Source organism: Pollachius pollachius (genome assembly GCF_949987615.1).
Source record: "Pollachius pollachius genome assembly, chromosome: 19".
Taxonomy (NCBI): Eukaryota; Metazoa; Chordata; class Actinopteri; order Gadiformes; family Gadidae; genus Pollachius; species Pollachius pollachius.
The window spans coordinates 2661517-2688571 of record NC_136952.1 but is presented as its reverse complement, the minus strand read 5'-3'; the positions used below and the strand labels follow the sequence as shown (position 1 = coordinate 2688571).

At 47.0% G+C, this 27055-nt stretch overlaps 2 protein-coding genes across 5 annotated transcripts; one reads left to right on the top strand and one right to left on the bottom strand.

Moving 5' to 3' along the window:
* The first annotated feature begins 631 nt into the window (after positions 1–631).
* LOC307090517 (carbonic anhydrase 4-like) lies at positions 632–6450 on the top strand. Of its 4 annotated transcripts, none has more exons than XM_079757203.1 (9): positions 632–755; positions 960–1071; positions 3145–3171; positions 3291–3464; positions 3720–3868; positions 4411–4506; positions 4928–5006; positions 5555–5718; positions 5904–6450. In XM_079757203.1, the coding sequence occupies exons 1-9, from the start codon at positions 753–755 to the stop codon at positions 6123–6125; spliced, it is 1026 nt and encodes a 341-aa protein (XP_079613329.1). In that variant the 5' UTR covers positions 632–752; the 3' UTR covers positions 6126–6450. The 4 variants fall into 4 exon arrangements, with proteins under 4 accessions (XP_079613329.1, XP_079613331.1, XP_079613330.1 ...); XM_079757205.1 differs by having other exon boundaries at positions 633–755; positions 915–1071; XM_079757204.1 differs by having other exon boundaries at positions 712–802; positions 915–1071.
* Positions 6451–6680: 230 nt separating this feature from the next.
* mmp25b (matrix metallopeptidase 25b) lies at positions 6681–21397 on the bottom strand. The gene is made up of 10 exons (XM_079757202.1): positions 21219–21397; positions 19512–19644; positions 18641–18782; positions 17042–17310; positions 16261–16440; positions 14952–15033; positions 10730–10812; positions 10300–10452; positions 7859–8155; positions 6681–7762 (listed from the first exon to the last, which is right to left on the bottom strand). Exons 1-10 carry the CDS (start codon positions 21318–21320, stop codon positions 7521–7523), a joined length of 1683 nt encoding a protein of 560 aa, XP_079613328.1. The 5' UTR covers positions 21321–21397; the 3' UTR covers positions 6681–7520.
* Positions 21398–27055: the final 5658 nt, after the last annotated feature.

Below are 27055 nucleotides of genomic sequence, written 5' to 3'. Positions count from 1 at the left end.
ACTGTAACCTATCCTAATTAATACTTTGTTTTTGCCATGTCTCGCATGTGAAAGATACTTTCAGAAGATCCCCATAATGAGCAATAATGTGAAAATGAATTACTAAACAATGATCAGAACTACTAACATCCAATGACATAATGACAAAACTACCAATATCATCATAAATATCATCACCTAAATAACATCCTTAGTATCAGCAGCTCAATAACAATCTAAAAATCATCACCTAAATAACATCCTAAATATCACCTAATTAACATCTTCTGTATCAACACCTAAATAACATCCTCATTATTATCGCCTAAATACCGTCACCTAAACTACATCCTAAACATCACCGAAATAACATCCTAAATTGCATTCTAAATATCGTCCCTTAATATATGCTAGGATAAATAACCAAAACTCCCTAAATGTCGCTGCTTATTGTTTTAATTAAATTTTTTACCTTTATTTATTCTCGAAAGATCAATTGAGGTGCACAAATGCATAAAATATACAATATATAATTTATTGCGATGTAACGTCACGTGCAGCCCCTATTGATAGTCTCTGGAATAAAAAAAAATAAAAAATGTACTCAATATAAATAAAGTCTGCGTGCCTGTGCTTATCTGCATGCCGGTGCAGGGGCCGTGAGGTCAAAGAGGCGGTGTCGTGCCCCACCTCCAGCTATAAAAGGCATCAGGTGGACGCAGACCAGAGCATCTCTCACACCCACACGCGTCTTCTCGTCCGTCCCTCCTCGCATGGTAACACATCGGACTATATTTCCATCTATCTTATTAAACCTAAAAATGTAAGCCAGTTCTTTTGGTGTTTTGCATCACATGGAGAACATTGATTTGAGAACAGGTGGAATGTTAATTGGTAATGTTGGATCGATAATGGATGAATTTCTCTTCCCGCAGAAAAAGCAGGTCAGTGATTAACTTCAGGCGTTATTAAACCATCAGGTCCGCCAGCCCACAGGAAGCCCACTGAACCCGGTCAAGATGAAGCTGCTCGGAGGTCTCCTCGTGTTGTGCGCCGTAGCGGGACTAGGCCGCTGTGCCGCCGCCTCGATCGGTGAGCCCTCTTGATACTTTGTGTGGAACATGTACTCCGGTAGAAAAGTCAAATTCCCCTAAGAAGGGTATGGCCCGGACCCACAGTTTGAATTTTCCCCGGGTGAGTGAGTTGAGGGGGTTGGGGGGTGGGTGAACGTCTCGATATCGACTGATGTGATTCGTTTATCTGACCAACGTGATATCTCCCATGCACCAGTGGCGCGTTATTCACGGAGAAGCCGTGCGTAATGATTGAACTACCATTAAAACCGAACCTTTAGTTTGTAATTAATATATTAAAATCGTATCCTGAACCTATAGTTTCTAATTATGAAATTAAATCCTGAACACGGAGATCAGGGAGGTGGACAGGACGTCGGTCTCTGGGATTGTTGGTTCAAAAGATCAATACGACCCAAAAGTTACCGTTATGATACTTCCTGCTAATTAAGTTCAAATTAACTCAGCTCCTACATAATCTTCAACAAATAAACTTGAATGTAATGCAGAGTGAACCCAAACAGTAAATAAATAGTATTTCAGTGATTTAAACTACCGCAGGCCTAATGGTCGGATCAAAGTTTATTGAAAGCAAGACAAGAACACCAGCGACATTCAATCAAACATATGAGGAGACGCCGCCGCCTCGTGATGTTCACCTCGGCTCCGCGTGGCACGTCTCACTGCGAACGGAGAGGAAGACAACGACGCGTCACACTAAGGCACAAGAACGATGGTTACACTGTTCTCGCTAAATAAAGCCATGTTTCATAAATGCGGGAAGGCATTGAGTGCATCAGCAAAATAACTTATATTTCCGCACTCAACGTTGCACGACGCAAACAGCGTGCAACTTTATCCGGCTGGCAACCACGGAAAAGCATTTAGCGAACTCCAAAGCAAGGTTATACACGCAATATGCATTCTTTGGTAATCATGTTAATTGCATGTCTTTAAAGTAGACCCGTTTACATGAGAGATGCGGTGGCCTGGACTCACCTGGCCTGCAGGTGAAGTGAAGAAACGAGTTCCGTTGCCGCACCTGTAGGCGCTGATGGAGACCAGAGCGCATATCTGTTGATACGCTGAGGAAAGTAGTTCCCTTATTTCGACAACGCTCCAGGGGCGGTTCCTTAGCGGAGTCAACGGAGGCATCGCCTCCTCGTGATTTTCCAAAAAAGAAATAAAGATTTACGTGATTATGAAATTATCATTAAAAAGTATTTATTTTTTAAAATTATCTATGTGCAATGTGTGTCTCCTGCCTTTGCATGCAGGATGCTGGCCGACGTTACTCTGAGTATGTTACGTCCGGGGCTAGCCACTGAAGGGAGACAAAGAGGCCAAAACTCACTTTTGCAGCCTTTGAGAATAAAAATTAACCAATCACAATTCAGTTTCACTGTTGCGAGGTAAATCATTCATACCATGTTAAACCTAGGAAGGGCGGCCAGCCGCATCTTCTCCTTGCAACCAATCACAAATCAGCTATTTCTTTTTTTTAAAGTTCTAAGCAAATGAGCCTTCAGTTGCCGCCTTGACTTGGACGGCAACTGACTAGAAGGCTCATGTGCATTACATTTAAGCAGCACGCGCCATGAATGAACTTTAATTTATGAAGTTGAACTCTGCTGACTCACTGTTATGTGTCTAGTTTTTTTTTCTCTATAATGCGCCTCCACACGACGCGTCAGGCGAGTATGTTTTTTTTAAAAAGTTGTGTAGGCCTACGCTTCAGAAAATACATGCATGTGTGGGTGCACTGCGCACGTTCATGAATGCGCGTTCATGTTTGCCTCCCTGCTGAGCTCGGCCAGGAACAGCTACTGCGACGCTCCATTTTTATTTTCTACTTTCTTAGTAGGGAAGTGAGAGACAATCAATTAAAATGAATTGGTTAAATCTGGAAGTGACATCTGACTTCAACTTTCATTCAGAGGTGGCAAACCCTCCAGGTGTAAGGAGAATTTATACCAATGCCTTTTTTAATTGATTAGTCAAGTTAAACAAGGTTTATATAATTTGTAGATAATTGCATATTTCCACGACCATGTCGACAGTCTCCTGAAATGTTTTGTGTTTCTCTGTGCAGAGTGGTGTTACCAGGACGCATCATGCGGTGAGCCACCAACGCTGAGATGCCCTCCCATCACAGACACCAGACATCCTGTACTACTGTTTCTAGGCCTGCGGTTGTTAAGTGTGAGTCAGTGTTAAGTGTGTGCCCTCACATTTCAGGTCCTGCGACATGGCCCGTGACGCTAGCCGTCAAGTTCTGCAATGGGAGCAGGCAGTCCCCCATTAACATCAATTCCAGCAAGGCCGTAGAAGACGCCAAACTGGTTGACTTCTCCTTTACCAATTTTGACAACAAATTAGGGTTGACCAAGATCCAGAACACTGGACACACCGGTAAGAGTCCCACGCTCACTCCCTGATTTGTAATTCAGATTTAAACGGACAAAATGTAGGATAAGGCTTTTTCTCAATATAAAATGGGCCTCATCTATATTTATCCAACGGATCACATTAGCTAAAAGTAGACACTAACATTTAAACGCTCAAGCTTCTGTGGACCTTCACCTGAAGACTATAAGAGTGCCGTTTGCCCTGTCTGTGTGAGCTGCTGTTGTAACACGTCCTGCTGGTTGTGGTGGTTCTCTGTAGTCAAGGTGTCGCTGTTGAACAGCACGGTGTCCGGAGGGGGTCTGCCCAACAGCACCTACCAGAGCCTGCAGTTCCACCTCCACTGGGGCAACGGATCGACGCAGCCAGGATCGGAGCACACTGTCAACGGGAAGCGCTACCCCATGGAGGTAGGCTGGCCCCACGGCGCCTGGTTCTCCCAGCACTCCCAGTGAGAAGAGGGCGTGGGTGGACGCCACGCATCTGTTGTCATTAAATAACAAGCTGCTCTGAGGGAGTTTCATCACAACACTCTGGGCCCTATACAAAAGCAGTCTTTGTGGGCCCCCTACTTCTCTTAATTCATGTATCTCGCCAGAAAATTATATTTGGGCAAGCAATTCACTAATTAAGTCACTAATTAACTCTTTATACCACATTTAAGGGTGGGCTGTGGGTGGGTGGAGACATAGTAGTTATAATGCAGTTCATTTATTATAATGAATAATTCATCTTGAACAATGAAAGTATGCTTTAAGCTAGATTCCTCACTGCCTGCCTTCAATCTAAACAACTGCTGACATTAAACCATGGATTCTAAACCATTGTACTTGAACCCTTTGTGTTTAAACATTACTCAAGCTAAGCTAACCGTAAAAAAAAGAACCACCTGTTCCGTCCAACTGTAACGGCAGGAATTTGATGTGGTTGTGTTTTCATGTCTTTGAATTAGATGCACATTGTGAACGTAAAGGCGATCTACGACGGGAACACCACACTGGCTGTTGCGGACAATGAATCCATCGCAGCGCTGGGGTTCTTCCTCGAGGTAAGCAGGTACAAACACTGGTCCCACTGAGACCGCCGATGTCAGGACCGCAGAGTCGCTCAACAGCTTCCGCTAAAGACTCAAGACTCGCTTGTTCAGTGCACCTAGATTCTGCATAGCCCTCTTACGCATTGTATGTTGGAAGTCCTGGCACATAATGTACGCAATTATTGCTTGTTGTACGTCCTGGCACTTAAAAATAGTAGTTGGCATTGTGCAGCATCTTATCCTAGCTATCTTTTGTTGTATACGGGGAATGGGTTAACCTGACAAGTTATTGCTTGGCACTTGGTTCAGTTAACATCTTTACTGTACCGACAGCGATATGTTGTTTCCCTTTCTTCTGACAAATGCACTGTAAATGTAAATCTGCTGGCCGTGCTTCTCACCGCTCTCTCCTACTTGGTGGGGGGGGATTCAGGAGATGGACGGCCCCGCTACAAGGGTCTCTGCCAACTGGGACACACTGGCGTCGTACCTGCCCAACATCACGAACAACGGTGAGTGTCTCAGGGTTCCCTGAGACATTTAACTAGATGTTCCGATGATATTTTATTGTTTTACGATCCCTGAACTTGAGTATCGGCCGATAATGAGTGTATATACCGATACAGCATCTAGCATTTAACTACTAATGGCACAATAATCAGAACTAGATTGTTTACATTTATAATTATACGTTCTTGTTGTTGTTAGGCATCCATGTTTTTACGATTTGGTAGCTCGAACGTACTTGGGTCGTAGATGGGAGTTTCCCATTCCGATTTTCCACCTCCGACCTTTAACAAACGCAGCATAACACTGCACATGTTTGTGACGTTCTTTGCCCGTTTAGTAAATGAGCTAGTCATGTGATGGTATCGGATCGGGGCATAGACTTGCGTACTCGCCAATAGCGATAGTGTATTGAAGCAGTATCGGAGGAATTTCTGATACTGGTATCGGAACAACTCTACATTTTACTGGGATGCCTTCTCAATGCAACGTGAGGGCTGCAGTAACAAGCCCATAAATGCGCAATGCTCTTAAACATTGTATTTGGCTTCAGGTGACTATGCCAACTTCACCGCCGAGATATCCCTGGATGACCTTTTGGAGGGGGTGGATCGTACCAAGTACTATCGCTACCTAGGCTCCCTCACCACCCCTAGCTGCAACGAAGTAGTGATCTGGACCGTCTTCAAAGACTCCATCAAAGTCAGCAAAGCGGCGGTGAGTCACTTCCTGTTGTATGAATCGTTTGACTGTAGGGCCTCACGCCTGGTGGTGAGACCCAAGCGAGGAGAGGATTTGCGGGTTTATGTGGTGCACCAACATTAGTCTGCTGGATGGCTCTGGTCCTCTGCTCTACTGGTCCTCATTCAGCTTCCCCCCCCCCCCCCCCCCCCCCCCCCCAGATCGACCTCTTCAGCAGCACGGTGCAAGTGGACAATGGGACGTCGCCACTGTTGCTCAACACCTTCAGACCCATCCAGCCCGACCAGGCGATCAGGACCAACGCCAGAATGACCACCACCACCACCACCACCACCACCACCACCAGCAGCAGCGGCTCCTCGCTCACGCTGGCCTCTGCCCACATGGCCATCGCAGCGCTCTGGGCCTTCAAGGGAGTGTAGCATATAGCTAAGCTAAAGGGCCGGGACTGCAGTGGGATCACCTCCCAGACAGTCCCGGTCCGGTCACACAATTGAGAAAAGAGTTTAATGGAGGAAGAATAGATTTGATGACGAGCGGGGGACCGTTCAAAGAAACTTAATTCTGTGCAGAACCTGAAGCCAAAGAATGTAGATAGTTGGATTTGGTACTTGCATGATGGTGGCTGCTTATGGATCATTTATACTATTAATCAGTTAAATAACCTAATCTTAATAATTCATTATTACCTCACTTTGTATGTTAAACCATAGCTATTTTCTAATGTGGAATAAATGAAGGAAGTTATCTTGTCGTTTTCTTTGGCCACAGGAACATTTCTTGAGGGGTGGTCCTACGGTTAAGATACATTTACATGGAGGGCACCCTCCATGTAAATTTAGCCATCCCTGTAAGTCGCTTTTATCCAAAGCGACTTACAGTAAGTACATTTGTCAGAAGAAATAGAAAGTATCATCGCTGTCGGTACAGTTATGCAACATGATAGCTAGGATAAGACGCTACACAATGCTAAAGTAAACACTTTATTAAACCTACGTTTATTGAATTTAGTATCTTTGTTTTGAACAAGTAAAGAGAAACTAAGCAATAAAATGAACCAAGTGGAATTTACAAAAAATCAAGTTATTTCTCACACCTTCTCCCTAAATGATTGATCCATAATGTGTATCAGCTTCCTAATTATTGATTTAAAATGCAAAAGTTAGATCATTCTAACTACCTGAGAAATGAGAAGCAGGAACGTATCATTCGTAGCCGGTTGTCTCATCACTTTAAGCAAATGGGCCATCCCTGTATATTGAACATTTATTACGCTTAAAAAATATTGCATAATTTCATTGTCTTTTGTGAAAAGCTGTCTCGATGGACGCCGAGGTAGACAGTACCTTCAAAACAGATCTGCTCCTGATGTCCTGACCATTAGGTAGAAAACCCTGTCGTAAACAAACTAAACACAGTTCCAATTCATAAGCCAAGCTAAACCAGTGAGGCCAAGGTACCGAGTGTGTGTGTGCGAATTTAAAGGGGACATATTGTACCACCAGGTGTGAGTGTGATTAGCCTTACAAGCTGTTTTGAAAATCGGCCCCATATGACATCACTAGTGGGCGTGTCCTCCTAGATCAGTCTACCAGCCTACCCAGTGGACTGAAGTAAACGTCGCTCATCTATCCAGCACAGATCTAGGTGGACACGCCCACTAGGGATGCCATGTGGGGCAGATTTTCGAAACGACTTGTAAGGCTGATCACACTCACACCTGGTGGTGCAATATGTCACCTTCAAGAACAACGCTCGGACACGAACCACGAGGGTGTTTTGGAGGTCCTCCCTCAGTCCTTCAGGGGATGTTCTCTCTACTCTCCGGCCAGCTTCCAGGCCAGCCCCACCAGGGACAACAGGAGCAGACCACTGCCATGGCGCAGAGGCCCGGCCGCACTCAGGGCACAGCTGCAGTCATTTGGTCTGTCTGCGGGCGGGGCGGGTGCCGGGCACCGCAGCCAATCAACGGCGATTGATTTGGGCGTGACGGTGTCCTCGTCCATCCCGCCTTTCTTCAGAACCCAGTAGAGGTTGTCCTTGAAGAAGTAGGCGTCACCTAAAAACAGAAGGTTTACACTAGAATGATTCCACTGCTCTGACGTCGAGGACAAACAAAGACCCGCGGTCCCAGCTGTCGAAGGCCACGCCCTACCTTCGCCCCAGCTGATGATGTCATCCACATCGGTGGGGACCCCCCTCCAGAGGTTGGCGTTCTTGGGGTACCCTGGCTCCTGCGGCCGGATCCCCCCCTGCTGGGACGCGCCGCTCTCGTCGAACCTCCAGAACTCGCCGCCGCTGAACAGGTAGGTCTGCCCGTTGTGAGCCCAGACGAAGGCGGCGTCCACCCTGTCCACGGGGGCCCCCGCCCCGGTCCTCATGCCCCAATCGGACAGGGGCTTGGGGTAGCCCTCCCGGACCTGGGTGTCCTTGAACACCCAGTACTGAGCACCTGGGCGGGAGGGGGGTTTGAGAAGGTTATTTCTAGCAGAATGCCATATCTGCAGCTGGACTCTGCATCGCCTCCCCCCTTACCCGCCAAAACCCATCCAACACACTTATTGTACGTCCTGGCACTTTAGAATAGTACCTAGCATTGTGTAGCGTCTTGTCCTAGCCATCTTTGTTGTATACGGGGAATGGGTTAACCTAGCGATTGTTATGTTTGGCACCTGTTTCTATGAACATCCTTACTGTATCGACAGCCATTTATTGTTGTTTATCTTTCTTCTGACAAATGTACTTATTGTACGTCGCTTTGGATTTAAGCGTCTGCTAAACGCCCTACATGTGAATATTAGGCAGCGTGATACATCTGCTGCCCAGCATGCAGACCCTCCAGTACGGCTCAAACACACCTTCATCAACGCCAGTTTCCCTTTCAACTTCAAATTTGTCTATCATATTTAACCGAAAAACTAAAGAATAAAGTGACATGACGCCGCCTCACATAGAGGCTATGTTTAAGGAAATAAAACCTGATAATACTGTTAGGGGAAGTTTTGAAACATTTTCTACATTTTAAGCATTCCTCGATATCAAGTTACGTTTCTGGTTTAGTTTCACGACACATGTTCACACGGTTTACGCCTCATCGTCAAACCACCAAGCCTGGTTTCTTATTCTGTAGTGGCCTAGGAACTGCTATCATACCATTAACATCTAACATTATCCTTAGCAGTGTAGTGGCCTACTCTTTTAAAATGGCACAGAAGCTTGTTTCTATTTCTGGTCTTAACTTAATTGATCAGCCACAACAATCTATAAAAAAAAGTACAAATTCAGTCCTGATTATTCAGTCCCAACCGTACCGCCAGTCGGGAATCAGTGCAATAAAGTACATTGAAAACCTTTATTTTTTCCAACTAGAGCTGGGCGATTAATCGATTTGTAATCGTAATTCGAATTAATGGTTCAGGATGATTTTTTTTAAAGAAAATCACTGATTATTATATTAAAGTGAGTCTGTAGGGTTTGCTTAAAGTCTGTGGCAACCATAAGCATTAGCACATCACATTTATTCCAACATCTAAACTGTGGCACGCAGCACAGTGGGAGAGGTGTGTTATTTATTTTTCTTTTGTTAATCATTGTTATTCTTCAAATAAAATCCAAACTTAATAATATTTTTTCACTTATAGAAAGAAATCTATTGAAATCGATAATCGGGTTTTGGTTATGAAACCAAACCCGATATCGGGTTTGAAAGGGAAACAACAGTTTCCCTTTCAACTTACATTTGTCTATCATATTTAACCGAAAAACTAAAGAATAAAGTGACATGACACCGCCTCACATAGGGGCTACGTTTAAGGAAATAAAACCTGATAATGCTGTAAGGGGAAGTTTTGAAACGTTTTCTACATTTTAAACATTCCTCGATATCAAGTTACGTTCCTGGTTTAGTTTCACGGCACATGTTCACATGGTTTACGTCTCATCGTCAAACCACCAAGCCTGGTTTCTTATTCTGTAGTGGCCTAGGAACTGCTATCATACCATTAACATCTAACATTATCCTTAGCAGTGTAGTGGCCTACTCTTTTAAAATGGCACAGAAGCTTGTTTCTATTTCTGGTCTTAACTTAATTGATCAGCCACAACAATCTATAAAAAAAGTACAAATTCAGTCCTGATTATTCAGTCCCAACCGTACCGCCAGTTGGGAATCAGTGTAATAAAGTACATTGAAAACCTTTATTTATTTCCAACTAGAGCTGGGTGATTAATTGATTTGTAATCGTAATTCGAATTAATGGTTCATGATGATTTTTTTAAAAGAAAATCACTGATTATAATATTAAAGTGAGTGTGTAGGGTTTGCTTAAAGTCTGAAGCAACCATAAGCATTAGCGCATCACATTTATTCCAACATCTAAACTGTGGCACGCAGCACAGTGGGAGAGGTGTGTTATTTATTTTTCTTTTGTTAATCATTGTTATTCTTCAAATAAAATCCAAACTTAATAATATTTTTTCACTTATAGAAAGAAATCTATTGAAATCGATAATCGGGTTTGGTTTGAAAAACCCAGATGGCCTAAAAATTAAATCTCAGCCCGAATTCCAACACTTAAAGAAAAAGGTCCCACTCACCGATGAAGAAGATGATGCTGCTGTCGCTCCTCCTCTCGTACACAGCGTCGATCTTGCTGGCGTCTGCTGGGAGGCCGATCCAGAAGTTATTAATGAGGGCCGGGTTCAGCGAATTCAACGACCCGTCTCGAGAGGTTCTCCAAAAGTGCCGGCCTGGAAGAGGGCAGAGAACGTGAACACTCTCCTTCTGACCAGGTTGTGAGGTTGGCGAGCCATCACAAGCAATTCGAAAACGGGCCCATTGGTGACATCACAAGTGGCCGTGTCACCCAGATCTCTTCATGGATTGGTCCAAACCAGCCCAACAGATTAACCAGTCCGTCACACAGCTGATAGATCCATCAAACATCTGGGTGAACACTCCCACTTTTCAGATCTTAGGGTGCATATTCACACGGTTAAAGGAGAGGAGGCCCCAGCCGGCACGTACCTCTGAACAGGAACACCTCCCCGCGGATGTTGGCCACCGCGTCGAATTTCCCAGTGCATCGATCCTGGGAGGAGGGGTCTGAGCTAGAATGGAACGGACAACGTTAACGGACGATCCCAAAGAAGGTTTGACTCTGTCAAGTGCATTATCAGAGCCTAATAGCACGATAGAGCAGCAGATTATTAATGACACTTTATTAATGCACTTCAACAATGCACTTTATATCATCATGCTGCATTCTTTCTATGGACTGTGGTCTGTCTGATTCCTCAGAACTCTATCCACTTTAATAATGGACTTGCAATCTGGGTCTTATTTTTTTTTTTTATTTAAGCACTGCTATAAGGAAAAGCACTTTTTAAGGATTGCACTACTGGTTAGATGTAAACTGCATTTCGTTGCACTGTGCAATGACAATAAAGTTGGATCTAATCTAATCTAAAAAGATGTGAGGATGCCTGTTGGCAACTGAGCCAAGCATCCTCCTGTAACTCATCGAGGTCCTTGTTCGAGCGTTCTCTTTTTCTGTACCATATGCTCTGTATGCATGGCCCTCACACATCTTCTTACTATCAAGGATGTCTGCCTCTGTAAGTTGTGTCAACTATGTATTATTCTTGCTTTTACCGTGTGTGCCCCCTTTCTGTGTACGTGTCTACATTTTTTCACTCATAATTGTTAGCCTGGGAGATAAATGTAAAGACTCTTCATGTCAGGGAGGTGATCTTTCGTTGAAAAAACAGTTTATATGCTTTATGTATTCGAATCCACTGTGAACGGCGAGTCTCTATACCAACCACATATTTACTTAATCAAGCATCACCTTGGGACTGTGAGCTTCTCAAAGGCTCCATCCACTAACGTCAGTCGTGTAACCAAAGTGCTGTGTCCTAAGCTACATGTGGTTCCTTCTCTTCTTCAAGCCTCTGACTCCTGGCTGAAAGCCCAGACCAACCAGTCACCCTGCAGTGACATGACTGTCATTGTCTGTTTGTCAGGACAACAGGTGATTAAAGCTATTCACATTAACTATTCACTCTAACAGCGAGTTCACTCTGAAAACGGTTTTGTAAAGAAGTCACCAACTCATCAATAGCAGGCATAAGATTGTTGATCTCAAGCTGATCTCTGTGGCGTTAAGACCAATCCAGACGGATCTAAACATGGCGCCGCTCTTAAGAGCCATGTTCAGAAGTCATGTGTTCTGCCAGAACAGCAGGTTCTATAATTGTCAACAATTACCTGTTTTCATTGAAACTTAAGCCAATTATAGTCTGCTCCTTTGACCCACCAACATTTTCCATTGTGACCATTCTTCAAATGACACGGGTGGAAGGTCAGGCCAAAGCTTTTCCACATGTTTGATATAGCAGGCATCAAAACACAAACACACAGATACGAATGTTGACTGCAATGTTTGTGTGTTGCTGTGTTGCCATGCGGGCTGCCCACAATGCAATGGGCTATGCCCGGGGTTGCGGCTCGTAGGAAGCTCCTCCTGGTCTTTTAGTATCGATGCGAGCCGGCAGAAGCACATCGTATGACGGTGAAATTACAGACACGAAAACGAAATTTGGAAAGTTGGCAGAGACCGAGGGCACACAAACACACACAAAAATGTAACGTTGAAAGACATTTCCAGAAAAAACACGTATCCATCTGGAGATGAACAAAGAAGAGGTTTGGGACCCGCAGTGGAAAGCCGATCAGAGCCGATATGATTTCAATAAGTGGATCAAGTCTCCAAATTCAACTGCTGCTGTGAGTTCTGTGGCCGCTCAGGAGATGGTTTGGAATGGAAAGCCTGTCCAAAAGACGGAAATTCAGGAAAGAAGCCTTTATTAAAATATCCCAGCTTCTCTTCTCGGACTTCAGAAACAAATCTGAAGTTGTTCATAATGTTACAGATAAGCCTCTCTCTGCAAAAGCCATCAAGCATTCGACCAATGGAGGACATTGCTCAACCGCCTTGGATTTTTCAAAAGATGTACCAGATATGTGTTTGACCGAGATGTACAGAGAGTTAATAAAAACACACAATCACATAAATTATCAGTATTCACAGGAGTGAGTTCACCTAAGTTGAGTTAAGTTATCCTTTATTTTCCCCTTTTTGGGGAAATTCTTTCCTCTGCTTTTGACCCATCCGGGAGCCAGTGAACACAGAACGCAGGTGAGGGTTTCAGGTGCCTTGCTCGAGTGCACCTCCTCCGTGGATGAGGTGGCGTAGGAGACCAGTCCTTAACCAGTAGGCCACGGACACCCTGACAGCTAATCTCAAAGATATCACCCTACAGAAGGACATTCTGGCTAAGAAGAACGAATGGAACTACTCCCTATACCTTACAAACTTGTGTTTGAAACATGGAATGCCTCCCGACACTTATAGGAACTTTAAGAAGTGTGCATTTGGAGTGTATAGTATGACTATACATACAACTTAATACGTAGTGTTATCTTCATTTTAGGGATAGGTTTTGTTGCTCCAGATGAATTTTATTAGCTGGGAGGTGGAACAACTATGGCTCTTTTGATAGTGAGGGTCACATTCCCCTTAGACTGACAAAAACTAAACGGCTTCAATCTAGCTATCTTCCTTTGCCAAATCGTTTGCCATGTCACTGTCCCTTGTCTTTCCTCTAGGAGAGAGCATTGAAGCTTCACTGCAGAGCGAATGGTAGCCTGGTCACTTTTTAAGCAGCTTGTCCAACTATGCTGTAGCAGAGTGCATAGTGCAGGTAAAAATAGCCATTGGTAGAATTCCCCAGACAGCGATGTCGACAGCGTTGTGAGCAGCGAGCCTAACGTCAATGCTACCTGGCCTGTTTTCAGTAAACTCAGGTCCCAAGTTGAGTCAAACACTCAGCAGTAAAGACAGCTCCGGTATCAGAGTGAAAGCAGATAAGGTACACTTAGCGCGCGCTGTTGGCCAACTCTGTTAGCTTACTAGGATAAGGTGTCACTGGTGAGAGTGGGAGTGTAATGGATAGGGAAATGATTATTCCATAACACATGTGAATGACTGTTCATGTATTTCTCCTGCTATACAAAGGTAACAGCAAGGTTATATCTGCTCCAGATAATGTAAAAACAATTACTGCTGGAAGGGATGCTATTGGCCTCCTGACTAAGAACAGTGTAAACAGTAGTGATGGGTCGTTCGTGAAAACACTCGACAAAAACTAAACGGCTTCAATCTAGCTATCTTCCTTTGCCAAATCGTTTGCCATGTCACTGTCCCTTGTCTGTCCTCTAGGAGAGAGCATTGAAGCTTCACTGCAGAGCGAATGGTAGCCTGGTCACTTTTTAAGCAGCTTGTCCAACTATGCTGTAGCAGAGTGCATAGTGCAGGTAAAAATAGCCATTAGAGTCGGCTCAAAGAGCTGACTCTTTTAAGTGAACGATGGGAGTCGGCTCCCGAACGCGAGCCGGTGTCTTTTTTTTTTTGACCAGAGCTACGGGCGCTACGTACATTCATTCTACGCGTGCCATGCGTGTCACGGTGCATGCATGGCAGCCAGCAACCAATCATGAGAACAAGTAGCGAGGGGCGGGGGATTTCGATGCGCGACATGCGTTGCCTGTGACTGCTCCGCATCGACGACCTAGGCGATCGCCTAGGGCGGCAAATGCGCTGGGGGCACCACCCTTAATTAGTCAATTAAAATAAACGAAACAAACGGAGAAGGAGAGGGCGCGGGAGCAACTGATAGGGCGCACCGAAACTGCCACTCATGTAAAATGGTATTACCAGTTTATACTGGCTCCTACCGTTTTGAAAAATCTCAGGTTTTTCAAAATAATCCCTATTATCGATTTTAATCGATTTTTTGTTTCTGTAGGTGAAACATATATATTTGTTTGTTTGGATTATAAGTTTGGATTTTATTTGAATAACAATCAATAACAAAAGCAAAATAAATAACACACATCTCCCACTCTGCTGCGTGCCTCAATTTAAGACGTTGGAATACATGTGATGTGCTGCTGCTTATGGTTGCCACAGACTTTAAGCAAACTCTACTCACTCATTTTTTATTTATTGTTTTATAATCGATTTTCTTTTAAAAAAAATCATCCTAAACCATTCATTCGATTTACGATTAAAAATCGATTAATCGCCCAGCTCTAATGTCTCTTGTATAGAGAGTGGGAACCAGTGCAGACACTGGTTCCCACTGGTCCCCCCACCCAGTGTGGTGCAGAAACAGGTTCTACTTACTGCCTTGTCGGCCGGGGCTTAGGCGGGGGCAGTCCTGGGAGGTTTGGGTCACTAGGATACGGCGTTCCATCATGGCTGGCACCTGGAAGGGAAATAGGGGAACTTGTGAAATGCCCCTCCAACATTTCTGGTCCGAAAACAGGAAGGAAGAGATGTGTGCCAACATTGTATGCGTGTTGCATACATGGAAAATGTGTTGCAGCCACCAACGGTAGGCAGCAGGTCTGGTGGTCACGGCATGGATAAAAAAAACAAACAGATGGGTGCTTGTGCTGTGTTGAGGAGTATGAGTCTGATGTTCAACCTCAAACCAGGCATTAATGAACTGTTACTTCCTGTGGTTGATAAGGGGATTTCAAAAATTGGCAGGACACATTATAGAAACTATAGGCAAGGCAATTGAGCTTAAACTCAAAGTGGAGGTGAACCCGTACATTTATTAAAAACCAGAGCGAAGGCGTAAGGTAACATTACATCGTTAGAACAATGTTCAACAATAGTGTTGTTCTTAGTTGACTAACATAACTTGCAGCTATCAGCAATCATTAGAATTAAATGACATAACGGGAGTCAACATAACGTGATAAAACTTGAATACATAAATACTGAGTCACGTCAGATATATTTTCAGTGGTGTGAAAACAACAACTCCCATAATCCCACACTACTTCAGTTCAAATTACGTCTTCTTTCATTGTTTGGATCGAGAGAACCCTAGCTGAAGAAATTACATATTATACCACGATAAAGATAAAACAGCAGAAGACCAACCCAAAACCTCCACCTGACCCTGACCCCTCCTCAGGGTTAGGGTCAGGGTCAGGCTTAGGCTTAGGGTCAGGCTCTGGGTTAGAGTCAGTGTCAGGGTTAGAGTTAGGGTCAGGCTAAGGGTCAGGGTTAGGGTCTGGCTTAGAGTCAGCCTTACGGTCAGGCTAAGGGTCAAGGTTAGGGTCAGGGTCAGACTTAAGGTCAGGCTTAGCGTCAGGGTCAGTCTTAGGGTTAGGCTAAGGGTCAAGGTAAGGGTCAGGGTCAGACTTAGGGTCAGGCTTAGGGTCAGGGTCAGGCTAAGGGTCAAGGTAAGGGTCAGGGTCTGACTTAGGGTCAGGATCAGGCTTAGGGTCAGGGTCAGGCTTAGGGTCAGGCTAAGGGTCAAGGTAAGGGTCAGGGTCAGACTAAGGGTCAGGCTTAGGGTCAGGCTTAGGGTCAGGGTCAGGCTAAGGGTCAAGGTAAGGGTCAGGGTCAGACTGAGGGTCAGGGTCAGGCATAGGGTCAGGCTCAGGGTTCGAGTCAGGGTCGGGACCAGACTCACCGTACACCTCCTGGATGGCCTGCCGGTCGTCCGCGGGGAGGCGGTAGGTGGTGACGTCTCCAACAGAGCCCTGGTAATATGGCCGCATGATGGACTGCTGAGAGGACGAATGTCCGAGGCCCAGGGCGTGGCCGAACTCATGCACCGCCACAGTGAATAGGTCGATTTCCTGGCTCGAGCCTGCAAGGAGGTCACAAGTCTTCATATTAGGCATGTCTTCCAGCCAGCGGTTCAGTGAGTTTAATTCTGATACTCTAGCTGGGTCTACAATCAAGAAGGAAGTGAGGTAACATCCAGGACCGTTCTTTGGCTTCATGAATATCAGACACCATGTCTTTGGCTCTTAGAAGTGAAACGCGTAATGAAGGGATGTTAAAATCATCTTTCACCTCATCATTAAATTCCTCATTCACCTATTGAGCCATCTATCTAACCATCCATCTTTTGATGATCCATTCATCCATCATTACATCATCCATCTCTCCCTCCCTCCCTCCCTCCCTCCATCTCTCCCTCAATCTCTCCCTCCCTCCATCTCTCCCTCCTTCCCTCCATCTCTCCCTCCCTCCATCTCTCCCTCAATCTCTCCCTCCATCTCTCTCTCCTTCCATCCATCTCTCCCTCCCTCCATCCCTCTCTCCCTCCCTCCATCCCTCTCTCCATCTCTCTCTCCCTCCCTCCATCCCTCTCTCCATCTCTCTCTCCCTCCCTCCATCTCTCCCTCCCTCCCTCCATCTTTCCCTCCCTCCATCTCTCCCTCCCCAATCCCTCAGTCCCCTACCTGAGTGGCCCCAGGGCTCGTCCAGATCGAAGTGCGTGTCCCCGGCCATGGGGTCCGTCCCCGGGAAGAAGGCGTGGGCCAGCGTGCCCCCCAGGCCGTCGAAGGGGTAGCCGTCGTCGTGCAGCGAACGGAGAAATTCCACCCTGATGTCTCCTTCGCCCTGGCGGAGCTGGGTGAAGGTCAAGGGGGTGACGGAGCTCCAGGCGGTGAAGGCCTGCATCAGGAGCCTCTCCACCATCCCCCTGGACAGAGAGGGGTAACTGTGGACGCTGCAGGGGGAGGGAGAGGGACACACAAGGAGGACTGGATGATGGGCAATGAGGAAGGGTGGATAGGTGACATTTGGCCTGGCAGTTCAATCTGATCTGTTAACCCCGGTTGAATCGGTCAAAGCACGATTCACACCAGTGGTGAGCGTTGTCCTTTTGCTGGCACACCCACGAACACGCACACATACACACAAACCTGTGCTCGTCACATTCGGGTCAATGGGTTAGTGTTATGGGTGAATGGGTTAACCTAGCGATTGTTAGTGCTTTTCACTGAACATCGTCACTGCACCGACGGCAATATATTTTTTCACTTTCTTATTACAAATGTACTTATTGTAAGTCGCTTTGGATAAAAGCGCCTGCTAAATGCCCTTCCTTTAAATGTAAATGTAAAAGGGCTGAATACAATTTGGCCTATAACTCAATGCATCGTAAATCAACAATTCAAATGTGTCCCACACACCTAACCAGCTAAACCACAACATCTCTGAACCCTCACTCACATACATAAGTTGGCAGTCACATTCAAGTAGGTTTAGAGTTAATGATTAAATGGCGCTCCTTGTACATGCATTTAGGCTTCAATCAGCGGGCCGCAAAGGAGTCAAGTGGTTCAACAATTGTAACGTGTATTCGGCCCGTTGACGACCTCCACTACTAGCAGGGGAACGTCAGGACAATGAGGAAGTAACCATTAGGGGGAGCTGTTGAGCTGTGTCACAATGCGTAAAAGACGAGTTAAATGAGCTTTTCACCCTTTAAACTGCATTCATAACCATTCAAAATCATATATTTTATTGAAAAAACAAACAGTATTACAATGTTTTAACCCAATCAATGAAGATTAATTTAATCTTGGGATGATCTTGTCTTACAAAATGTGCCTCTGTCAACCTTAACATTGTCGACCACGCACCACTGTTCTATGCAATCTTTTTACAATGTGTACCTATGCAACATGCATTTTAAAACGCACTGTACTGGTGTCATATTAAGTTTCCATATGGTCGTCTATTCATTCATCATCCAACCTTCCCTCAATCGATACACCAGTCCATCAATTAACCCATCCAGCTATTGAAAACATCCACACATTCATAATCTATCCACCTGTCATCCATTCATCAATTCAACCATCCATCATTCATCCATTTATTGATCTATCCATCTGTCTGTCTTTCTGCCTGTCTGAATGACCGACAGTAGACTGATAGTCTGTCCGTCCATGTGTGTGCGTGTGTGTGTGTGTGTGTGTGTGTGTGTGTGTGTGTGTGTGTGTGTGTGTGTGCGCGCGTGTCTGTGTGCGTGCGTGCGTGCGCGTGTGTACCTCCAGGTCAGGTCCTTCTTGTCCCACTGCAGACCCGACAGTGCGTAGCGCCTCCTCCTCCTCTTCTTCAGCATTTCCTCGTGGCCCACGATGTCGGGCAGCGAGCAGCGGGGCGTGGCCATGAGCTTCAGGGTGTCTGCGTCTGAGGGGGGACACAAGGCCGGCGATTGGCAAAGGCGACCTAGGCGATCGCCTAGGGCGACAAATGCGCTGGCGGCGCCCCCTAGTGGCGCCCTTGCTTAATTAAATTAAATGCAATTAAACAAGTGAAATAAATCATGTTTATTAAACACGCAGAGAACACGCCACACACATGACGCCCTGCATGGGACCCCTGTGACTGGAGGAGGAGCCACCTAGGTGGTATTCCTCGTTTCCAGGTTTGCTGATAATGCACCATGACCTGGTGCTCCATGCTGCCATGCAGGAGAGCTCTCTGAGTGTGAGTGGTGATGGCTGGTTTAATCTGTGCCCACTGATCACCCCCCAAGGACACGCATGTGGAAGCACATGGGACACATGTGTGGACCTACAGGACATACATCTAGAATAATACCACACATACATATAGAAATTATACCGGACATGCACGTACAATTATACCAGACATACAGTAGAATTATACCACACATACATGTAGAATCATACCAGACACACATGTAGAATTATACCAGACACGCATGTAAAATTAGGTCAGACATACAGTAGAATTATACCAAATATACCACACATACATGTAGAATTATACCAGACACAATTAGGCTGGCCATACATGTAGAATAAACCACCATGGGAAACCACCACGGTTTCCCAGGACACAGGATACATTTAGCCTGAGAGGAAACAGGTGGTCCAGGAGACCCAGACATACCCAGCTGGCCGCTTTCCTGGAGCCCCCCGAAGCGCTGCATGACTCGGATGGCCCTCTCCAGGCCGTCCTTGGTCTGCATCTTGCCGGTGCGAGGGTCCGGGGGAGGGAGGTACCCGTATCTGCTCAGCCAATCCTGAATGAGAGGGGGGGACAGAGGGCATGACTCAGAGACAGCTCATCTCTTCAGATGTACTACAGACGTTCTGCCTTTGGTGGTGGAAACCTCATTGCGTGGAGTCTGAGACGGGACTTATTTAGGGTGCGCTAAACCAACTGGAATAGGTCAGGATGTTGAGGAAGTTCTGAGAGCTCTTTGGCGACCGGATGGTGGATTGAGATGCTCACCGGTGGCAACACAAATGATGGCCGTAAGGCCCTGAAGAAGAATCAAGGCGATTTGTCGAGCCGTCACTTATCACAGTTGATTGTTCTTTAATTGTGAGAAGACCCCTTCTACAGCCATGAGCTCTTCACAGGACCAGGATGAGCTACCTAACCTTGTGGGATGAGGAAAACCTGGGAGACCCTTGCTGGCTCCCAGCGCCATGAGGGCCATGGTTCAGAACCGGGCTCGTCCTGGGAACATCTGATCCACCCCCTGACCTCATGGTCTTAGGGATGAGGCTGATTTTGTAGTCTTGGTTCATTAGGGTATAAATATGAATAAATTATTTGTGCTGGATCTGATGGTCGTTTTGGAGTAGGGTTTCCCTCGAGCAAAGTGAGTCAGACGTACTTACCGTCATCAATCAATACTTAGTGCTGGAGCCCCGATGATGTCACGCTCTGTAGACATTACTGTTATAGATTATATTCTGTGACATTAATCTTCTGCGGATTTACATGTTCACCAGGCTCATAGTCCATATTTAAATGTGAAAATAAAATTCACAACATATTAATGTCATTTTTATATTCATGGAACTCATCAAATGTGGACATTGACTTTAATGGCCCTTAATAAATAATGTAAATGTGTTGGCCTGATTTTAATTGTAAAATGTGTATTTTTGATGATCAAGGCATATCTCGAATTTGACCACGTGAGAACTGTCACAAATTGTTTCTTACTCTAACAGTTAAGATTATTTTAATACCTCGGAGTTACTCATTCAAAGCCTTTCGATGCAGTCTATGTTGCAGCGTAGAGACGATCCTTTCGTAAGGGAGATGGTCCGTTATGAAAGTAGATCACAGACAGGATAGGCAGGGTGGAGCTCAACGACTGCGGCGGATGGTGTAAAGACGCTGTACACACAGCCGTTTCGGTTGTAACACCCGTTTCAGTTGTAACACCCGTATCGGCTGGAACAACGCATCACCGCAATCACAGATTGAAAAAAAACATAACTTGAACCAGATTTATTTTTACGCGCATTGACCAAACTCTGTAAAATACAACTATAAAAATATAGTCTTATATAAACTCATGTAAACCCTATAAACCCTTTTAGCCCTAGTAAACGAACGGTAAAATTAGTCTTTAATTAATCACAATTAGCCTAGGCTGCAACCAGCGGTATTACGAGAACAATACGTAAATGTTATTGTCATATCTAATGCTGCAATGGCCTTAATATTTAATCACATTCAGCAAAAAAAAAAGAAGTAATAACACAAAGCAAACGAAAACAGATCAGTATTGTAGATAGAATATGCAATGCAAACGCCCATAGCGATGGAAACACCGGGACTGGGACCACTCACCATGCCCCGGCTGTACTGGTCCGCCTCCACAGGAGACGCGCTTGCCGGAGACGGAACGGCGGACAAAACCATGAGGATCACGGCTCTAAACATCTCCATCATCCCGAGGTCTGCCGAGCACAGCACTGGTCATGCTTTAGGGAACTTCAAGTTTTGACTCGGAGTTGTGATTGCGTCTCAGCTACAGGACAAACAACAACGGTTTCGAAATCCACACCGCCTCACTTCTCTATGAAGGAGGAGGAAGGGCTGATCGATACATTCTCTCTCTCTCTCTCTCTCTCTCTCTCCCTCTCTTCCTCTCTCTCTCTCTCCCTCTCTTCCTCTCTCTCTCTCTCTCTCTCTCTCTCTCTCTCTCTCTCTCTCTCTCTCTCTCTCTCTCTCTCTCTCTCTCTCTCTCTCTCTCTCTCTCTCTCTCTCTCTCTCTCTCTCTCTCTCTCTCTCTCTCTCTCTCTCTCTCTCTTCCCTTCTCTCCCCCCCCCCTCTCTCTCTCTTCTCCCCCCCCCGTCTCTCTCTCTTCCCCCCTCTCTCTCTCTCTGGCCGTGAGCGGCCGTCGCCATCACAGGAAGTGGAGGAGGCCTAATTGACCCACTGAAGCACAAAGGCGCACGCACGCACGCATGCACAAACGCACGCACGCACGCACACACACAGAGTTCAGTTGGTCGGCAATCATTAATAATTAGTTAAAACTGTTTATTTGACTCATAACTCCCATTCTCCTGCATGTATATGAATTTGTTTTAGATTAGTCCTTGGGTAACTGGGGTCTACGTTGTCTGCCGCTCAGGGCTGTGACTCAAGTCGGTCTACATCGACATCGTCTGATAAAAGTGGCAGATGTTCCTGGAGCACACCTGCTTTGAGTTGAAGGTAGTGACTCACTGTCTGTGAGGTGATGATCCCTGAGAGCGGGTCTCTCCCCAGTGAGCCGATAGTATCATATGTCTGCATCATGTGATGGTTTCCAGCCAATCATGCTTGTTCTGATAGGGACCATGAGTCACACGCACAATGAGTGTCTGTTGAACAGGCCGCAACTTGCTTAATAATCTACTAGTATAGTGTGGGTTGTGAGGGGTAGGGGGTTTTGAGCTGGTTCACCCTTAAATACAACATCCTGCCACCACGTTTTAGATATGCAAGTGTACATATAACTGTTATTTTCTACGACTATTCTCCGACGACGAGCTTCCCGACAAGCGAAAGACCGCTATCCTCGTCCACTGCCTCGGTACCGAGGGCCAGCGTGTTCTTGGAGCGCTCGGCTCAGCAACAGCTTTCGAGGATACAGTCAAGCTGCTGATCGACCATTTCTCTGGGAAACAACGTGTCCTGATACGGCGGTACAGACTCAGGAAGCGCCACCAACGACCCGGCGAGTCCATACAGACTTTTGTAGCTGACCTACGTGAGCTGGCACGAGCCTGTGACTATGGAGCATTGCATGACCAAATGATCAGAGACCAGCTGATAGAAGGCACGTCATGTGACAAGACACGGGAAAAACTGCTTATGGAACCTGATGATTTGTCACTGACTGATGCAATCAAAATAGCGTTGCAAGTGGAATGTGCTCTAGAATGCTCTACTCTGCTGACCAGCCCTGCTCACCACACAGCGTTAGCGCAACAGCTGCAGCGCACAGAAACGTCACCGTTTTTCCCGCCCACTGATAGCGGTGACAGCCTGCCTGTGCAACAAATGAATAGACAGCGCCCCACTGTGGGCTCCAGACGCAATTGCGGCAACTGTGGATCCAGTTCTCATGCTACAAGAGCATCACAGTGCCCTGCCCGTGGACAGGTTTGCAGAAACTGTTCTAGATTAAACCACTTTGCTAAAGTCTGTCGTTCAGCTCCAACCAATGCAGCACGGCACCACAGGCTTCCTCAGTCCACTTCCGGATACACAGAAATTAGTAATATCCGTTCTACACGAGTATCGTTCAAAACTTGCACAGTGCGGCTGGGGGAGGTAAGCGTGCCACTCATCCTGGACACTGCGGCTGCAGCGTCGCTCCTCAATTTGGCCACATACAGGAAATTATTTTCCCGCATGCCACTGGGACCCCCATCCACAAGCTTGCGGGGATATGCAAATTCTGCCATCGAGCTTGTGGGCACAATTGACCTGCCTGTCCGCTATGGTACGATACACCTTCCCTCCTTCCCTTTTCATGTGGCACAGCGGGGAACCAACCTTCTTGGCCTCGATCTCTTCATTGCACTGGGCTTCTCTCTGATGGACAATAGTGGAAGAGCTATAATGCAGGTCTTCCCAACGATGCACCAGCAGTGGCCAGCGCTGTTCGACGGCCTGGGCCGCTTGACAGCATTCACTCATCGGCCCCTGGTTGACCCTGCCGTGACACCAGTTATGCAGCCCCTCAGGCGCCTGCCACTCACCTTCCGGGAGGGCGTCACTGCAGAGCTCACCTCCCTGCTAGAAGAGGGCATCATCGAGCCAATAAATGCAGCACCTTGGATCTCAAACCTGGTGGTCGCACGGAAAAGTCAGGGGGCCTCCGGGTCTGTGTGGATCTGCGACAGGTCAACAAAGCTGTCATTCCAGACAAATATCCTTTACCTACAGCTGAGGAGCTCACCTCTCTTTTCCATGGATCAACGGTCTTCACAAAGTTGGATTTACGCCAGGGCTACCTGCAAGTTCCCCTTCACCCGGCCAGCCGGGACCTGACAGCATTTGTGACACACGCTGGGGTGTTCAGGTACACACGCATGCCGTTTGGTCTTAGCTCTGCCCCCAGCTGCTTCCAAAAGGTCATGTCTACAATTCTCGCTGGGGTCCCGGGGACAGCAGTTTACCTGGACGACATTGTGGTGCACGGGCCAGACCAAGCCACCCACGATGCCCGCTTACACAGAGTGTTTGTGGCCCTCACCAAACATCACCTGACACTGAACGGGGAGAAATGTCTCTTCTCAGTACCGACTGTGGACTTTATTGGATTCCGCCTCTCAGCTGATGGCATTGCACCTCTCTCCTCCAACGTTGACGCAATACAACGCATCCCTGAACCAACCTCCATCACACAGGTTGCATCGTTCCTAGGAATGACGGCTTATTATTTGCGTTTCCTGCCCAACTACTCACAAACGACAGCACCCCTCCGGCAGCTCCTGAAGAAGGAGGAGCCGTGGGCTTGGTCACCACAGTGCTCTGAGTCATTTTTCATGCTGAAAAAACAATTAACCTCGCCTCCAGTCCTCGCCCATTTCAGCCTCTCGAGCCCAACCTTCATCACCTGCGACGCCTCCACTGCTGCAGTTGGAGCTGTCCTGTCGCAGCTTCATGACGGCACGGAGAGGCCAATCGCCTTCGCATCTCGGGCCCTGCTGAGCAGCGGTACTCCGTGGGTGAACGTGAAGCATTGGCCTGTGTGTGGGCGTGCGAGAGGTGGCACATGTATGTCTATGGCCGTCATTTCACCATCAGGACGGACCACCAGGCCCTAACAACGGTGCTCACCACGTCAGGTTCGGGACACAAGCCTCTCCGACTCCATCGCTGGGCGGAACGCCTCCGCCAGTACCACTATGACCTCATCTTCACGCCGGGCAGGGAAAACGTGGTGGCAGATCTCCTTTCTCGCTCCATCGCAGCCCCAAACCCTTCTGTACCATCACACGATGAAGAACCAGCTCTCATCCAAGCGCTCTATGCACCATTGCAGCCAGTAGTCACACTGGAGGAACTGAACACTGAATCAGGACGAGACCCGATACTATCCAAGCTGTGCACCTACATCAGAAACGGCTGGCCGTCCCACATCCCGGAAGAGTTGAAACCGTTTGTTCGGGTGAAAGATGAGCTCTCCTGCTGGGCAGACACGTGTGTCTCGAGGGGGCTCTGCACCGTCGTCCCAAACACTTTGCGTGCACATGTCCTGTCAATGGCACATGAGGGTCACCTGGGAATCGTGAAACTCAAGCAGCGGTGCCGTGAGTTGGTGTGGTGGCCAGCCATCGATCGCGATATTGAACATCTGGTCCAGGACTGCTCAGCGTGCCTCCTCAGTGGGAAAACCGGACCCCCTTCAACCCCTCCCCTGCAACCGCTCCCCTGGCCTTCACGTCCCTGGGAACATGTGCAGCTGGACATCTGTTGGGATATCCATGGCCGTGGTGTTCCCCACCACCAGCGCTTCCTGGTGGTCGTTTACGACCTCCACTCTAAGTGGCCGGAGGTTGTGCCAGTGGGGACGGTGACGTCGCACGTCATGGTTCGGATACTGGATGGCCTCTTTGCCCGCTGGGGTGTGCCTCGGGCCATAACAACAGATAATGGCCCGCAGATGACGTCTGCGGAGTTCTCTGACTTTCTTGCCAGCAGGAGTGTCAAGCACATCCGAACCGCTTTTTACCACCCACAGGCCAACGGTGGAGTAGAGCGTTTTAATGCAACACTGAAGAACGGGATTCGTGCACACCTGGCCCAAGGCTGTGCATTCGAGGAGGCACTCAACCAGACCTTGCTACACTACAGAGCAAGCCATCACTCCACCACGCTTGGGTCACCAGCGTTTCTGATGCTTGGACGAGAATTGGGACTGCCATTACACAGGCTCCGAGCACCATATAGTGATTTTCCCATGCCCTCCCTGGCCCGAATCCGAGAGACTGTTGGTGCACGGCAGCAGGAGACGAGGGAAAGGGTGGACAAGAAGTGCAGGGCGAGGCCACCGTCCCTTCAGGTCTCAGACTGGGTCAGGGCTCGACGGCCGCAGTGACACAACAAGTTGGCCTCGTTCTGGTCCCAACCCAGACAGATCAGTCGCCTTCTTGGCCCCGCCACATTTCTGCTCGACGACGGATCACGGTGGCATGCTAGTAGGCTGAGGAAAGTCCCGGCACCCCTCTCTGAGCACTTGGCCACGGCACGAGCCCAGTCACCATTCCCCTACAACATGGCCACTGATCCGGGCCCACCCCCGGCCCCGGTTGCACCCCCCGCAGCTCCACGCCAGGAGGTTGTGGTGCCGGACCCGAGGCCGGTGCGGGCCAGGGCTCGGCCTGTTGCCTTGCAGGACTATGTCACGAATTACCATGTTTAGTCTAGCGGTTGTCTTCACAGATTCTTGCCTAGTACATTTTGATATCTTGATTAGATGTTCAGTTTTCTTGACGAATGTTTGGGTTGGTTGTTAGTTGGGGTGGTATGCTGTTTGCTTTTTCGTGGGGGGAGGAAAATGTTATGTTCTGATAATGTTATGTTCTAATAACATGGTCACACTGTGATACATGGGTTTGCTGTATGTTGCTAAATAGTGGTTACGGTTCCTTTAAGAGACTGTGGGATTATTGTGGGATGCGACGTGACATGTAATGCGCGCGCATTGTAAAACAAGGAAGTGTTGATCGACACATGAGACTGAAGTAAAAAATGCAGTGTACGTTCTGAAGCCTGAAGTCTTTCACACACAACAATAACACTTACATATGTGTTTCACTACAGCAAGAGCAGAGGCAGAGACATGAGTGATATCACTTCCTTTAGTGGTAGACTGCCTTTACAACCACAGCCACGTCAGATACCATCATGATCCTATTTATACCTTCATCTCTGTGTAATGAACACTCAACAATGCCAAAAGTCCCAGAATTTGCATTAAGTAGGTTATTTTATGACACTTAGTATTAATAGTTATAATCACCTATACTCTGCATAGCCTCCCCCCCGGCTATTTTAAGTGCAATATTTATTCACAACGTCAAAATATAACACTTTGAATAAGAATAATAAGTCAAAGTTAGATCAAACTAATAGTGCAAATATTTCAGCTTTCTTTAGACCAGGGGTCGGCAACCATAGGC